The sequence below is a fragment of the Octodon degus genome, unplaced genomic scaffold (assembly GCF_000260255.1).
Source record: "Octodon degus isolate 3935 unplaced genomic scaffold, OctDeg1.0 scaffold00002, whole genome shotgun sequence".
NCBI classification, from domain to species: domain Eukaryota; kingdom Metazoa; phylum Chordata; class Mammalia; order Rodentia; family Octodontidae; genus Octodon; species Octodon degus.
In genome coordinates, this window is record NW_004524578.1 from 21,059,833 (window position 1) to 21,075,538 (window position 15,706).

Sequence of the window (15,706 nt, forward strand, 5' to 3'; positions counted from 1 at the left end):
AAAAGACAGATTTGACTATTTTTTAAAAGCTATAATGTAATTTACAACTTTCTAAAATATTTGTTTTTAAAAACCTCTTAGAAATCAATGAAGGCGTTAGATTCCCTTCTGAAAAAAACTGGCCAGACTAGAAAAATGTGTATTTCAATAAAAACATTTTTCTAATGATGGTCATTATTTTAATCAAAAATTCAATTTTATTTTTACCTCCAGACCTCATGCTAATAACTGCTGGAAAAGGAGTTGGACATTCTTACACAGTGGTGGGGGTGGGAATATATTTTGGAATCACCTTTTTTCTGGTACAGGGAATCATCTTTCTGAATGACAACTTGCAGCAATGCACAGGGGTCATCACCATACACAGTGAGTGTGCAAGGAAAACATTATTACAGCAAAAGGCACATTGCCTTTAGGCTTCCTTAAACTGCATGAACGGCAAACATGCACTATCATTTTTTTTAAATTACAGCTTCCTCAAAAGACTTCAAACACACTTTTCTCATTGTTCTTGCCCTGTTCTGAAGCAGTTCTGAACACTCTTTCATGAGTGTCTTTAATAGGTATGACAAAAATTATGGTGATTGCTACTGCTGTGTGCCACCAGCGGAAAGTCAAGCTTGTAAGAAACATTACAGTGCTCTTCATCCACCTTACTCGCTGGATCTGGCACTGTGGGACTCTGAGCATGAAAGGCCAACATTTTGAATCAATTCAAGACATGGAGGCAGCCATGACAGCGCCACTAAAGACGGACGACTCCAGAACTGCTTCAGAAAGCAGCAAGAACCACCAGGTAAGTGTGTTTAAAGTGAAGGGGAATATTTTGAGGGGGATGAATGGTAATGTATCTTTCACAGTGTCTTTTTTTTTTTAAATCATACCCTGTATAATAAAAACTAAAAATGTGCCTACCTCTTATCATCAGTCAGAACAGGCCGTGATATGCAGTAATAAGTTAACCTGGAAGTCCCAGTGGTATAACACAAAGGTTTATATTCTGTTCTCACTATAGGTCCACGCAAATTGGTGGTGGAAGAGAAATAAAAGGAAGGTGTGCTCCACAGAAGCCAGGCTGATGGCACCACCCAGGAGGTGACATTGATGAGGGCAGGGGACAGACACCCAGGCTTGACATCTGGACAGTTTAGTCTCTACCCACACTTCATTGGCTGGCATTAGTCATAAGACCCTGAATGGCTACAGGGACAACAGAGAGTAGGGCTTCCTGTGTGCCCAGGAAGGAACAAGCCATAGATCGGGAGAAACATGTTCGAGCCCACAAGTTCCCTCTTAGAAAATTATCCTAAGTAAATATTCGGAAAAGCTTATAAAGATGCCAGAAGAGTTTCATTATGCCCTTGATTATAACAATAAAAAAAAAATTCTGAAAACTGCCTAAGTATCCAAGATATGGGCTACACAGATATTTAAAAGAATATGATTACATATTGAAATATACTCACAATAGTGTGAATAGTGGGGAAAGCAAGTTACAGAACAGTATGCATAATCTGATATTTTATGGAAAAAGTAACGAAGCACATGTAGATGCATGAGAGAAAGTCTGAACATATATTCAACATAACACTGAAATGTTAACAGTGGTTATAGTCAGAATAATAGGGTTTTTTTTCCTTTTCACTTATCTTTAGTTTTTTAAAAATGTATATGTTATTCATATACCAAAAAAAGCATTTAAAGGGAAAAAATTCTTGGGAGAGTCCACTTATCCACCCTGTCCTCATTAAACTCTTACATCTGGTGTAAGAAACGGCTTCTTGCCTATCATACCTAATCACGCACTGCTTAACAACCAATTCAAAGTCAGGACTTTCTTTTCATAGTACAAGAAGGTAAAGACAGGAACGCAGTACATTCTCCACGGCTGCACAGTGTCCCTCCTGCCAGGAACCTGCCAACACGGAAAGTTTGGAGTCCACTGTGGTTGGTCTGTGTGTGCCAGGTGTGCCAGGCCACCCCAGAGCCAGCTCTGCACTGTCGGAGATGGTAGGGCACTGTACAGCTCCACTCATGACGAAGACCCACACACTTCCTCATACATGGATTCCAGAACATAGAACATCAACCCCGAAATATTGAAATAAAGACTCCTCTCAGAATATATTTTTACATTTAAAACCCTTCCTTATTGCTTCTCCTGCTGCCCCGAGCTCCCTCCTCCTCCAGCACACGTGTGTGCACACACACATGGAGTCCTAGGTTCACCAGAACATTTCATCCAGCTGAGAATTTGTAGCATAGTCACCTTGCTAGGTCATGTTTAAAGGACTCTATTCTTGAGATAGGTGCATGAAAAAAGACATTTAAAAATGTAAATTTCTACAAAGGATTTCCTCTTCACGCTATCAGCCATCACCCCAGAACATGTTATCATTTCTTTGGCGAAGCCATATACTGAGAAGTCAGGGTCTGTTTAAAACATCATGTCATTCAATACTATATACACAGACATTCATTTTCAAGCTTCTAGTTTATATTCCAAGTGCTTCCAAATCCACTGATGTTTCTGGTAAGTGAAGTGTAACTTCTAGAAGGATGGATGGCGCATCAGCCTGCTTTTGGTTATTAGCAAAGCACAGCCTCTCTTGAGTGCTTATGCTAAGTCACACCACAGTCGTCCTGTTTCCCAAGATGAGGTGCTTGGCCCTCATCCACAGTCTTCCTTGTTTCTACAGAAGAGGAGATTTGTCTGTAGAAGACAAACCCCTTTAAAACGGGCAGGTAGGGATGCTTCGGGGAAGAATATAGTTTTACGCAACACCCTTTATCTAATGTATCGTGACAAATGCAGACCACGCCAGCCAGGCACCTGCCAACTCCCTCTGTGATGCTGAGCTTAAGGGGCCTCTGGGCTGGAGACCAGCTGCCCCTGTGGACAGTCCTTCCGGGCCTGTACAACCTGCTCTAAGACCTGCAAGCCTGCTCCCTCCCTAGCACCACCTCCACGGCGGCTGCTTCTGTCTCTGTAGTTGCAGGGCTCTTCACCTGTTCTAATCGGATTACTCTGCTTCTATTAAAGCTATCAACAAAGAACTCGGTGAGGTTGCGTGCCACCTAACTGGCCTCTAAGCCTGGACATCACTGTAACCAACACTTCTCGGAAAGATCCCTAAAAAACAAGAATCACCCAAAATGGAACTTATTGTTTATAATGAACATAAACAAAATTCTGATTTGCTCCTTTGTAAGTTGTCCTTTACTGTGGCTACACATTAAAATAACATAATTGCAACGTGCTCTTACTAGGTAGGACTCAAGAGAATTTTTTTTTTTTTTTTAATCACCCAGGGATTACTACAGAGAGAACAGGGATATGGCTCATAGACAAATACCGGGCCAAGGTCCAGAGACTCGGTGCAGAGTCCACACTGCCCATCACAGGAAGTACTATGGGTATGTCCCTATCTCTGCCTCTGCTTCCTATCTGTAGAATGCAGGTAGCAATTTCTACAAAGTCCTCTTCCCTGATGAAGGTCTAAAAGGACAGCGTGCAGGGCTAACGGAGCACTCCAGCCAGCCGGCCTGTGTGCACTCTGGGTCGCTTTCACCCAAGGCCTGACCACACTCTCCCAACCTGTCACCCTGGTGGCTTCACATCCCCAGGGCATTGGAAGACATCCCCTCTCCTTCCCATCCCAGAATGCGAAATGCATCCAGCTGGGTCTCTTCCTGGAGTGAAGTGATCTTTAAGGATCATCACGGTGAAGGGTTCTGAGTTTTGGCCTCTTGTAGGCTGCAGGTTTCACAGATGGATATCAAAAGCCAATCCAGGCACAGCGAGCCAGGTTTGGAGATGACAAAACCAAAGAGACCTCATCCAGAAACTGATAAAGTGCTCCTGTCCTGACCTTTCCAGGCAGCCCAATGTGATTGCAATGACCACGAGGGAAAAGGCGACATCCGGCCTGCACATGGCATAAGGCCACATGACAGTCCCAAGACTGCATCCCACAGGCCGTGTTATGGGAAACCCAGGACAGATGCAGTGGGGCACTGTCACTGGTACTGGGTCCCCTCTGCATGGTACCAGAGGCTGTCAGCCAGAACCAGGCCCCTTATTATCTGGGATGTTCCTGGGCCATTCTTAGTTTAAAAGAAGCCAAATGAAGAAACATTGTGGTCTTTAAAGGAACGCAGAGGACTAGAAAGTTCAGTGCTTCTGTCAAGTTTTGTGCTTTCATTGAAGAATCTAATCCTGCCTTTAAAGGGCCCCCATCTGGGCTGCAGTCCCAGCCACATGAGGGATCTAAGCTCTTCACCACCAGCACCAAGCTGCTCGGCATACTCTTCAACAGAGAGCAGGATTGTGGGCCTCAGGCCCGTAGCAGCACACAGTAGTAATGACTTCCAATACACGCTACACTTCTATGTACATGTTTTCTAGAGTCACCACTATGAGAATGTACAAATGGCTTTAGCAATTATCCACCTAGGACTGTCACCTGAGCATACTCTGGCTCGCCAAGAGGGTTTGCTCTAGCTTAACGTGTCCACTGTAGACAAGAGGTGGGGTCACCTGAAAGGCCCGAGTTGAGGGCATTTGGATCCCAATGTCTACTCTATCAGGGCAGTAACAGGCTCAGGCTGCGGACAAATAGCCCAAGCTGGCCTGAGAAGGGTCCCCTTTACTCTGCTGCTGGGCCATAGGACCGACTCATGGACAGTTCAGTTCTCAGGACTCCTGGAACAGCCAGTAGGGAGCTGCAACTTACTGTCCCAAGAGCCACCTGGAGCTAAGGGGAGGGCAGGGTGGGAAGCCGCTTGGTCTGAATCATAGAAGGGCTGATCATATGTCCCACTTCCTAAGAGACTCGTGTGCTAAGGCCCCATAGAGCCTGCAGGCTCTCTCCTAAAGTACCTGGTGCCCCGTATCACCAGCCTACCCTTTTTCCTATCCCAGGCAAGACTTCCCTGCTGAGAGAGGGCTCAGCTGGGGAAAGACAGCTGAGGACTCAGACCCTCACCTTGAGGTCTGCTTCCTGTCCACAGGGCCCACGCCCACCTCCTCAGGCTTTTTTTCTCACAGGAGGTGGTTCTCAGAGGGGTAAGAGGGCAGTAAAGCTTCCTCATGCTCAAAGCATTTAGAAATGTGCGGGCCCAGGGACTCACACCTCTAGTGGGGAAAGTGATGTCTCCCAGAGGATGCTGGCACCCAAAGGCCCACTGGCTCCATGAGCAGCTCTGCAGGAAAGAAGAGGTTTAGGGTTCCAGTCTCTTCCTTAGCAGGAACTGAAAAATGCCAGACAGAGCTCCTCTGTCAAGGCCAACGCTCCTGGGATGAGTAGACCTCCTTCCTCAACCTCATGGCCCTGGATAATTTCTTTCATAGCCACCCACACCCTTCACAAGATCACACGTAGTTCCCAAGCCCTGAGGTGCCACACAGTGTTCTGGAATTTTCAGGCTCCACGCTGCCAATGTCCAGAAATGAACATGGTCCCAGGGGCAAAGACCCTGGGGACAGAGGACACCCTGCCCCCCAGGTCAGAGCATCCTGACCTCACAACAACCTCTGATGTGTCAGCGACACGTGAGCCACTCTCAGGTTTGGCTAGCTGGATCTGTCATTCTGATAACTACTCAGAACAACAAAGTGCCTATCATTCAGCGGGGTTTGAACTCCACTGTGGGGTTTGATTAAAACACTAAGTTCTGTTTAGATGTTTAATTGAAGAAATATTTATTGAGCACCTACTTTGTGCCAGGCACTGAGCTAGGCACCCTCACTGCATGTTGCTCCCACAACATGAGCACCGGCTCAGGAATTCAAACCAAGGGAAGGAGCACTGTCGCAACCAAACGTGATGGGGGAGACTGGAGTGTGGCAGAGACAGGCAAAAAGGCACACCTGCCGGAAAACGTGCTGTTCTCCTCTGGACAATTCTCTCCTACAGGCTCACTTTAAAGCCTCCCAATGCTGACTGAGAGAGTTGTACCGGCCATACCCCCATAGACTGGAACCTGGCAGACAGTTACATACTGAGTGCCATTCAATCAGAGGAGCAAGACGGCCTGTCAAAGGATACCGACATTAGGGTTAGAAAAGACTTGTTCTTCAGTTGTAGGGTTGCAACAGCCCTTAAGAAAGATAGAAACATCCCTGCCCTGACTGCGTAAACGTTTAAGGTAGACCTAGTTCTGGATTCCTGAGTCAGAATCTTCCAGTTGTCCACAACCTCAAAGGCCAGAGAAGTGAGAGGAGATTTCTATTCCGAAGAGGAGCAAGTGGACGCACGCCTGGTCTGGACACACGACACACCGCGCCGGCATTTACAGAAGCAACGCAAAGGGGAGGAGCGTGTCCTAGTCCTACTGCGACTCACACAAGTGGGACTCACAGCAGCCTGGTCTCCGCCGCCCTAGTTGTCTGTGCCCAGCTTGGAGAGGCCTCGGCGGAAGTCATGGAGGTCGTCTATCTTTCCGTCCAGCACCTCCAGAAAGCTCTTCAACTCCACCTTCAGGTGGCGCTGTCGGTATTTACTCTCCTCAATGTCCGTCTTTAGTGACCTTACTTTGTCTTCTAGGTTCTGATTGTCTCTCTCTGCAGCCTAAGAAAACAAAAAGGGAGAAGGGTTGAGGACAGTAATGGGCGCCATTGGCAAAGCCTGCTCCAGTGACTCCTCCATCAGAACCTGTAGGCGGGGCCGGGGCTACAACCTAAGACAAGTTCAGCTCCTGAACACACACACACAGGCCTGGACCATGACCTTGCAAAGCAGGCAGCGGGCATTTCAGGGCTTCGCTTTGGCCTGCCTGTTCTCCTACTAGATGACCAACACCTGGCCTGAAACCCAAGTCCCAGCCCAGAATACAGAATGCAGAGTTCTGACAGGGACTTCACAGAGGCTCTGTCAGAGACAGTTGGACTGTCAGCCCCTGGGTGGTCAGCAGAGGCACCTTTGGTCCCACTCTGAGAGGAACAAGTTCCAAGAGGCCTCCCGCCTCAGGCCAGTGTTTCAGGAAGGCGAGCTGTGCTACCACACAGGAACAGCCTCTGGGCACTTCTTGTGCCACCGCGGTGAGGGCCTTCTCCACAGCTGGGCCCTACAGCTGAGCACTCATCTGGGCAAATCAGGCTGGACAGATGAGTGTCCTCAAAGGACATTTGAGCCTTGTACTCACTCTTCCTGTCAGATGAGAGCTTTACCGTGTGGGTACAGACTGGGGCTTTCTTGGACCTGTGCCCAGGAACCAGTCACCGATACAGAACTGGGCTGTGTAACTCAAAACTGTGCTCTCTGTGTAGTCACTGGGCCTGAAGTGCAGAGACCTGGAGGGGAAGGAGCACCTGAAAACCCTCATTTTCTGACCAGCCAGAAAGGCCTGCCCTTGTGATGCCCGAGGCCAGGGGCTGGGCGGTGGCTGCTGTGGACTCGCCCCCGACCCTGCGCTCTCAGGCCACCCCACCACCCTCTCCTCACTGTCTCGGTGTGCCCTGAATGATGACTATGTACATCCTTTGTGGGGGAAAACCAGAAGACCAAGGCTGCTGAGTGTGCTCCAGGGGCAAGGACGGCGAGCAATCACTGCCGGCTTCTTAGGAAGAGAAAATTACTCTTCTTTGCCATCCTGGGTATGAAAGAGAGGGAGTGAAAAACTCGGCTAACATGACCACCACCTTCTCATGTGAGCCCGCGTGGAAGTGCCCCCTCTCTTACCTCTAACTTCTCAGAGACATAGTCACACTCTGACATGAGCTGAGGTATGATTTCACTTTGTTTCCGCAGATCTTTCAACTCCTATAGGAGAAAAAAATTTTAAAAACCACTCAGAGAGATGTATGCTTGAAACCATTAACTTGTGCCTATGCTCATGGATAGCAATTTTGGAACCTGTCCTGTTTGCAAAAATAACGTCAATGATGCTACTCTGAAACATTAGGGTATTTCAGGAGTTAAGTGTGTTGCACGAGGAACAAGTGTCGTACACACCATAAAGAGGCATGCATTTTTATGATTTCTGTTCTGTAGATGAGGAAACTCAGACCTAGAGAGGTGTGGTACCTTCCCTTCCCACGGTCTCTAACATGTGTACTGAACTATCCTGCCTCCCACAGGGTCAATGACTGTATGACTGGTAGCTTGAGCTCCATTAATTGGTGATGACAGATGACCCATAAAAGTGTCAGGGATTTCTGCAAAATGTTCAACTCACTCTTGGGTCTGAGCAGCTGACTGCGTAGCCTAAACACAATGCAAAGCTGAAGAGTGGTGGTGAGGCCTTGCTCTGCTCTGGAATTTGCACCGTGGTGGACTCCTGCCTCCCTGTCCTGGTGGCCCAGCAGCTGCCAGGGCTGGTCATGTGCTCCAGGCCACCAGTCGTGCCCATGGTGGAAACCAGAGGTCACCCCCAAGGCTCAGAAGACGCCAAGGGCCCTCCCTGCTCAAGCACTATGACTCACTGTCTCCTTCTCCCGGAGTTCTGACTCTAGTTCTTCAATCCTCTTCTTGAGCTGTGAATTCTTCTCCTTTTCCCTGTTTATCTCATTGCACTGTTCTTCTAGCTCGTCAATCTTCAACAGAAAACACACAGTAAAGCAGGGATGTTAGCCGACTTTAGTCATTAAACAGGAGACTCCCACAGATATTTTATGCTTTCTTTAAAAATAAACCATAAGCCAACCCACTCACAATTTTTTTCTGTGGCAATGAATAAGCTCCAAGTTTTGGATACTCTAGACTTCTCATTTTCTTCTGCAGCCACATGAAGGATTTTCTTTAACAATCTTTAAAGAACATTATCCCAGATGTTCTCCAAACAGCTTTCACATGTTCTAAATTATTCTGTTTCATGTCAAGTGTTTAGGCCAGCAGGGTAGAGAACTCTGTGGGACAGTGGCTCCCAAACAGGAAACATTTGACATTTTAAACCCCATGCACCAAGATGGCCTTCCCACTCCATGCACAGAGAGAGGGCTGCCCAGTCTTCCTTGAAACTGAAGACAGATTCCAGGGCTCTAACTCTCCCTCCTGACCATTCCAAAGGTCTCCCATTATGGAATGAGTCTCCAGGGCCTGACACCCCACTGCCAGCTAACACTGAACATTTCTTGAGGACCCAAAGGCCTAAGCAGAGTGGACGGCAGGAGCAGAGCTAATGCCTAACATGAAAGCAACATGATGATGGGGTCCTCGCAAGTCAGCCTTTGACATGATGGGTGGTTAGCAGGAGGACACTTCTGAGGGGCCTGCCCTGCCTGCCACCTCCTTCCTGGAAATCAAGCTCCTGATGGGTATCCCCAGAGAGGGCCACAACCCTCCAAGGAAATATATGTCCCACCCCTCTCCCACTGCCTATGGTTTCCACACTCAGACCAGAGCGAGAAACTCAGCTCTTTGCTTGAGAAAAAAAAAAAAAAAAAAAAGAGGGCAACTGATCCTCATGGCAGGCAGATCTGCCAGGCCTTGGTCAGGAAGGTGCAGAGTCAGCAGCTGGCCTGGTGCCTCTGACTGTCTTCACTTTCAGTGCTGAGATGAAAAAATGACATAAGGCAGCTTTATGTGGCATAACCAACAGCTCATCTACTGCAGCTTGTCTAGGGTGGACATAGCAGGTCACACATGCGGGTTAGGGGACAGTATATACCAGCTTAAATGTAACCTTTCCTCCACAGGCCTGCACTGGCGCAGCAGGCTCCGGAGCTATGGTCTCACTACACAGGACCTCAATGGAAGTCTCAGCCACTCCAACACTCCCTTATCTACTGGGTAGAGTGAAGAGAGAGAGCGGTTCTTCCTGGCAAAGGCTACTGGTAGATTTTGAAAAACTCTAAATGCTAGGATTTCAAAGCCACAAGTAGAGGGCATCGACAGCAGTCAGTGCCCACCTTCCTTGTGCTTTATAAGCAGCATAAGCTTTTCTCACTTCTAAATGCGCATTTTTAAAATAATGGTCTGAAGGGAAATGGTGCTTCTGAGCAAATGCTTCTCTATGTCCTGGATATTTTTTCTCTCCTCCCTTGGATCTCCTTCCTCCACTAAAGATCACTTGCCACAGAAATGCCACAGCAAGGCACCCACATCAGAGGCCAGCTGGGATGAGCACCAGCGGGACCTCAGAGGGACAAGGTCACAGCTCTAGTTCATCAATCTTCTCCATTAGCAACAGGAATTATAAAACTTGCTTCCATAAAAATAGTAAATCAATAGTTTACATGGTTAAATTTCTACAAGGAAAGATGGAGAGATGGAGGGATGTTCCAAGGGGAGCGAGTCTTCCCCTGCCATGGGGGGCCAAGGGAGGAGAGAGGAGGCCCTGGCTGCCTCATCTCCTTCCGTCCTGCGGCGGGTCCCTGAGACCCACCTTGTGGCGGAGACGGTCATTCTCATCCCGGCAGATGGAGAACTGCTTCTTCCACTGTTCCACACTAGCTGCCGACTCCTGCAGCGCCGTGGTCAGGCGGGCATTGCTCTCTCGCAGGGTCTGCAACTCGATCTCCCATTTCTTCACGTTGGCAGCGCTGCAGGACAAGAGACAGGGTGGGGGAGATGGGGTGCCAGGGAGGGAGATGAGCATGCTGTCCATCACACTGCATTTCAGCCACCTGGGGAAGGGGGAGCCTGTCACCCCTCAGCCTGGCCGAGGAGGGCCCATGCTTTGCTCACCAGTGAGCTGGGTGGAGTGCCTGCTGCATGGACCAACACCTACAAGGGATGGGGTCTCTCTCTAGGGTGAACAAGTCACTTCACTGGGCTATTTTCTTTAAAAACGGCCTTAGAAGAGGACCAAGGTCTTAAAGAAGAGACAGAACTTCATTCCCTGCTGATCCCCTGCACAAAACCACCTTCCTCAAGTTTGCCTGAGGACGAAGGCTCTGAACCCTGGGGTGGACTTTGGGCCCTTTGAGGGGCTCCTTAAAGTCACACACACCTCTCTGGAGCCCAGGGACTTCAGGTTTAAACAACATGCAGACATCCCAGCTCCAGGTAAAAATGGTGTCACGCATCATTTGTGCCTCTGCAGGGACCTGAAAGGAACCCGGACCTGAGAGCTGAGAGCCTGGGGACAAAGGAGACAGGGTGGGACTCAGCCTCTATTGAGCAGAATGGGTGTCCACTCTCTGTGGGGGAAGGAGCACCAGCTGTTCCAACTTTCTCACCTCAAGGCTGTGAGGAGATGGAAGGTCTGTGGGACACCTCTACCCTTACCATAGAGGCCTTCTCTCTCACTTCTTATTCTGTGTGTTCAATTAGGATGAGGTTTAAGACAAACAGGAATTAGGTTCCCCTCAGTCACTAGTCACTGCTCCCTCAAACCTCCCTTGCCTTCCTCTTCTTGAACCCACACCACAACCCATGGTGCTGAATGTGACCTAAAGTACATGTGACAAGCCCCTAAGTTTGTATCTGGCTGAGGAGAATCCTCTTTCTAAAGGCCTCTTGAAATTTTTTTAAAGCTACTGAATGCAACTATGACTGAATAATTTGTGTTATCTTTCAGCCCACAACCTCAAGAAGCTAGAAATGTATTCGGAAAATATACTTTCAGTTTCAAATACCACAGACTGAAGAGAATAGTAACATTTTATTATCTGATGAATTCTAGAGTTGGTGACTGAGAATTTAAGCTGATATAGGGGAATGGCTTCACATCCATTCCTGTAATTCACTTGTTCATTAAACAGAGATTTGAAAACATTTATTTTTAGGGAGGCAAGGACAGGCCTGAGGTGACTCCAGCTGTGGAATGTGACCAGCTGCCTGTGGGACATTGTCAACCCTGAGCGAAAGGCAGACAGTGCAGGTGCTGGGAAGACTGACTTTCAGCTGTGTGACCTTAGTCTGAGAGGCACTTGACCACTTGGGGCTGTCTCCTCATCTGTGTAATGTGGGAAGTTAGGCCCCTAAGATGACACAGCTCTCAGACGGGCAAGCCTGGGAGGCTTGGGCACAGAGAGAGGGCTGAGGCGGCTGACACACACTGCCAGGTGAGCCAGATGATCTTGAAGGTGGCCGTGGGCTGGCCCTCCAGACACAGAAATACACGCACAGCTCGTGTCATTAACAATTTAAACCTTCTTGATTCCAGTTTGGGGACCATGTCAAATGTGTAGCTCCACTTAGCAGAAACTGATAGCTTACAAACTATCCAGGCTTCTTAGCACTTCCAGAAGGAATGTATTGCTCTGTGTTGAAATGGTGGACATGCTACCTATTCAGGCCTTTATGCACTCTACACATGCATTTAATGTCACAACATACTTCATAATATGTACAAATATGGTCAAGCAGAAGAATGTATTTTTAAAGGAGAAAACAACTATGTTAAATGGTTCATTTATGAACCTCAAAAGTCATTTTAAAGATTGCCTCAGGCAGATTTTTTTTTTGTTGTTGTTGTTGAGTCTATTCCTATGTATTTTATAGTCCCAATTTAGACAACAAAGGAAATCTCTTCTTCAGGTACATATATTGCGTGTGTAGCTACGTGAAGCTTTTCGTCTATTGATTTTCATGTGATTTCATACTATTTTCTTTGTTTCTTAGGTTTTTATATGCTTTTGTTGGATCTTTAAGACTCAATCTTATTATACAGGACTAAATGATAAATATGTCTCCACAAAAACCAAGCCAAATGCAGGGACGTCCCATATACTCTCACAGGCATGACCTCCCTCACACACAATTCACTGGCCCACACTCGCACTCTTCCTCACACACATGCACACATGGCCACACTCACATACACACTTTCTCACATTCGCACCCGTACTCGCTGATGTTGAAATGGTTGGCCTGACAGAAAAAGGCCACAAATGTGAACCTCTTGGCTTTCCTTCAAGCAGGAGACACAAGTGGAAGCTCTGATCAGGGCCCAGTCTTCTCTCCATTTCCTGAAACCCTGTCCCCCAGGAAGCACTGAACACGGACACAGCAGGACCTGGGTTTTAGCCGGGCTCACCTCTGCGTCAGTGCAATCTTCAGCTTGTCATTCTCGGACTTGAGGTGTGTGTCGGCTGGTCCCGCATGAGAGGCCTTTTCATCGTCCGTCCCGTTCACACTGGATGCCTGAGGAGAAGATGGGGTTTCACACCTAGATTTCTGGCCAAAGTGAACTGTCTCCACGCATTACTGCTTGTCCCCACATTGGCAGCAAATTAGGCACAGTGAGAAACTATACATTTGTCAGTGTGGACAAACCAACATACCCAACCAGAAGGTAGTGAATACTGTTAAGTAAAAAAGGCTAACGAAGACCATCAGTTACAGGGGAAATACCTGAAAGAGGCCACATGGTGACCAAAAAGTCTGCTCACTTTATTGATAGGAGAACACCTGGGGCCACTGGGCTTTAATTTAAATTTTCAGATAAGCCTACAAAGCTTGAATAGCTGGACTCCTTAAGCAGCACAGGACAGAAGGCACAGGTTAAAAGGGATGGTGGGTTTAAAATAACAAAGAACAAGTTATAGTGAATGAAGGCAGAGAAAAAAATATTAAAGTGGAGAAAACTTAAAAATGCTTGGCTATAGGGATTTAGATCATCATATTCATTTAAAAAACAGGAGCAAGATATGGGTGTTGCTGTCTCCCTTACTACTTAGCATTGTTATGAATATCCTAAAGTGTTTTCTGCAGTAAGTCAGCCTACAGGGCGGTGAAATCTCATCTGGTCTTGGATAAGAACTTAGATTTTATTTAGCCTCCAATAAGCATAAAGGCAAAGGAAAGCACTATGAAGGGAACAATGTATAAATAGGACTAATTTTAAATTCCTACATTGCAAAAAAAAAAAAAAAAAAAAAAAGCAAAAAAAACCTGGAGAAAATATTTGCAGCAGATGTTATATGCAAAATGTTAATGTCTTTTCTCTACTGAAGAACTCTTTTTTTTTTTTTTTGAGACAGGATCTTGCTGTGTAGATCTGGCGGGCCCTAAACTATGTGGCTCAGGCTGGCCTTGATCCAGGCGATCCTCCTGCCTCAGCCTCTCTAGTGCTGGGATTATAGACATGTTCCAACTCACCTATCAGCACTCTTAGGGAGTTCTTATCTTTTAGAGTTACGTACAGAGTGTTTATGGATGAAATAATATATCTTGGATTTGCTTTAAAATATGGAGAAGAGGGACCAGGGAGATAGCACAGTAGCTTAGGTATCTGCCTGGCAAGTACAAGGTCCTTAGGAGATCCCTGGTACCTTTGATCCCTGGTACAAAAAAAGAAAAAAAAGATAAGAGAGCAGAAATGGGGGGAGGGGTGCATAGATAAAACAACTGGTCAAAAAACTGTGAATTAATAAAGCTGACCTATGAGTACCTGGACATTCACTGTACAATTCTGCCTGGTTTTATACATGTTCAAAATGTCATGTTAAAAAAATATGTAAAGCCCTTAGGAATCAATACAAAAAAGACAGCTTAGTTGGGTTTTTTTTTTTAAGAAGAAAAAGGACTCTTAATATTTACAAAAGAAAAATACATATAAATAAAAGTATTTAATGTCATTAGGAAAGAACAAAAGATAAGAAAGTCAATGAGCTACACTTGCATGTATCAAATCAAATCAACAAAGCTGTCTTGGTGATGGTGTGGGAAGAAACGCCTTTACTCACTGCTGGTATGAGTGGGAATTCTGTGCTTCTGCAGGGAGTGTACATTGTGCATCAAAAGCTGTAAACATGTACCTGCCTGCAACTCACACCTCCTGTTCAAAACTCCATCTAAAGAAACCTGAATACACATTAAGATCGGCAAGAACACGCATCGCAGTGTTATTCATGATGACAAAAAGTCGAAGCGGCACACGTGTCCCACATTCTAAGAGGCTAGCAGAGTAAGTCACATCATGAACACAATGGAACGCTATTTAGTCATCAAAATAGTTTTGAATAAGAACAGCGTGGGTGACTTTTATTCTCTTCAAGTGTGATATGTGTTTTATTAATACAATAAACATGTACTGCTTTAATAATCATAAAACCCTAATTGTTTTTGTAGTTAGGCTGCTTAAATGTTCAACTACTGGGAAAGCTGGGTCCAAATATTAATTCTCTAAGAGAGTCTGGAAAATAAGTAACTTATTTCTAATAAAAAGAAAAAAATTGTACCGTGGGGAAATTATCATGATAGGTAAACAAAGGCTAAAGTTTTGGGAGAAAAATGTTTCTATGTAGTTAATACACACACAATGATATTTTATTGAGTATACTTGTTTTTGAAGGTTTAAAATACGTTTGGGGAGACAGATATTAAAACCATCTACAGAGAAATTCTGACTTTAAGTTTAAATAAGAGTACTATATGACATTCACAAAAAGACAATACATACAGTTTTATTTGTTTTGCGACAGGGTTCTCACTACGGGCCCACGCTGGCCCCAGCCTCCTGAGTAGTTGGGATGGGAGGTATGTGAGCTGCTGACGTCAGCAACACCAAGCCAGGGTCTTAGCATCTCTAGACCGTGGGCCATTTCTGTAAAACTGTGTCCAGTTTTACAGCTCCTCAGAGATGACTAAGTAATTGGTGTACTAAATTAACTCGAAGCATTTAGCTTAAATTAAAATTATTCGTGAAGATTCAGGACAGTTGCTGTCCACCTGCAGCCTCATATACTTTCATTTCCACAAATTCACCGGGGCATCTCTTGTATGAGAAGCCCTGGCAAAACTGCTGGGAGGTCCCATATTGAACTCGAGTTGGAAGAGGCGAGTCCGGTCTCAAAATGGAGGGCCATGATCCAAAG

The 15,706-nt window shown here is 46.2% G+C and overlaps 1 protein-coding gene across 3 annotated transcripts in view; it reads right to left on the minus strand.

Moving 5' to 3' along the window:
* Positions 1 to 15: 15 nt before the first annotated feature.
* Positions 16 to 15,706, minus strand: part of Homer2 (homer scaffolding protein 2) — a 104,200-nt gene continuing 88,509 nt past the window's right edge. For all 3 annotated transcript variants that reach the window (XM_023710772.1, XM_004623334.2, XM_023710767.1), the window contains exons 5-9: positions 12,925 to 13,031; positions 10,327 to 10,483; positions 8,426 to 8,536; positions 7,683 to 7,763; positions 16 to 6,572 (exon numbers count right to left, since the gene is read on the minus strand). In XM_023710772.1, the coding sequence (XP_023566540.1) occupies positions 6,384 to 6,572; positions 7,683 to 7,763; positions 8,426 to 8,536; positions 10,327 to 10,483; positions 12,925 to 13,031 (645 nt within the window). In that variant the 3' untranslated portion in view covers positions 16 to 6,383. The remainder of the gene's footprint in view (positions 6,573 to 7,682; positions 7,764 to 8,425; positions 8,537 to 10,326; positions 10,484 to 12,924; positions 13,032 to 15,706) is intronic.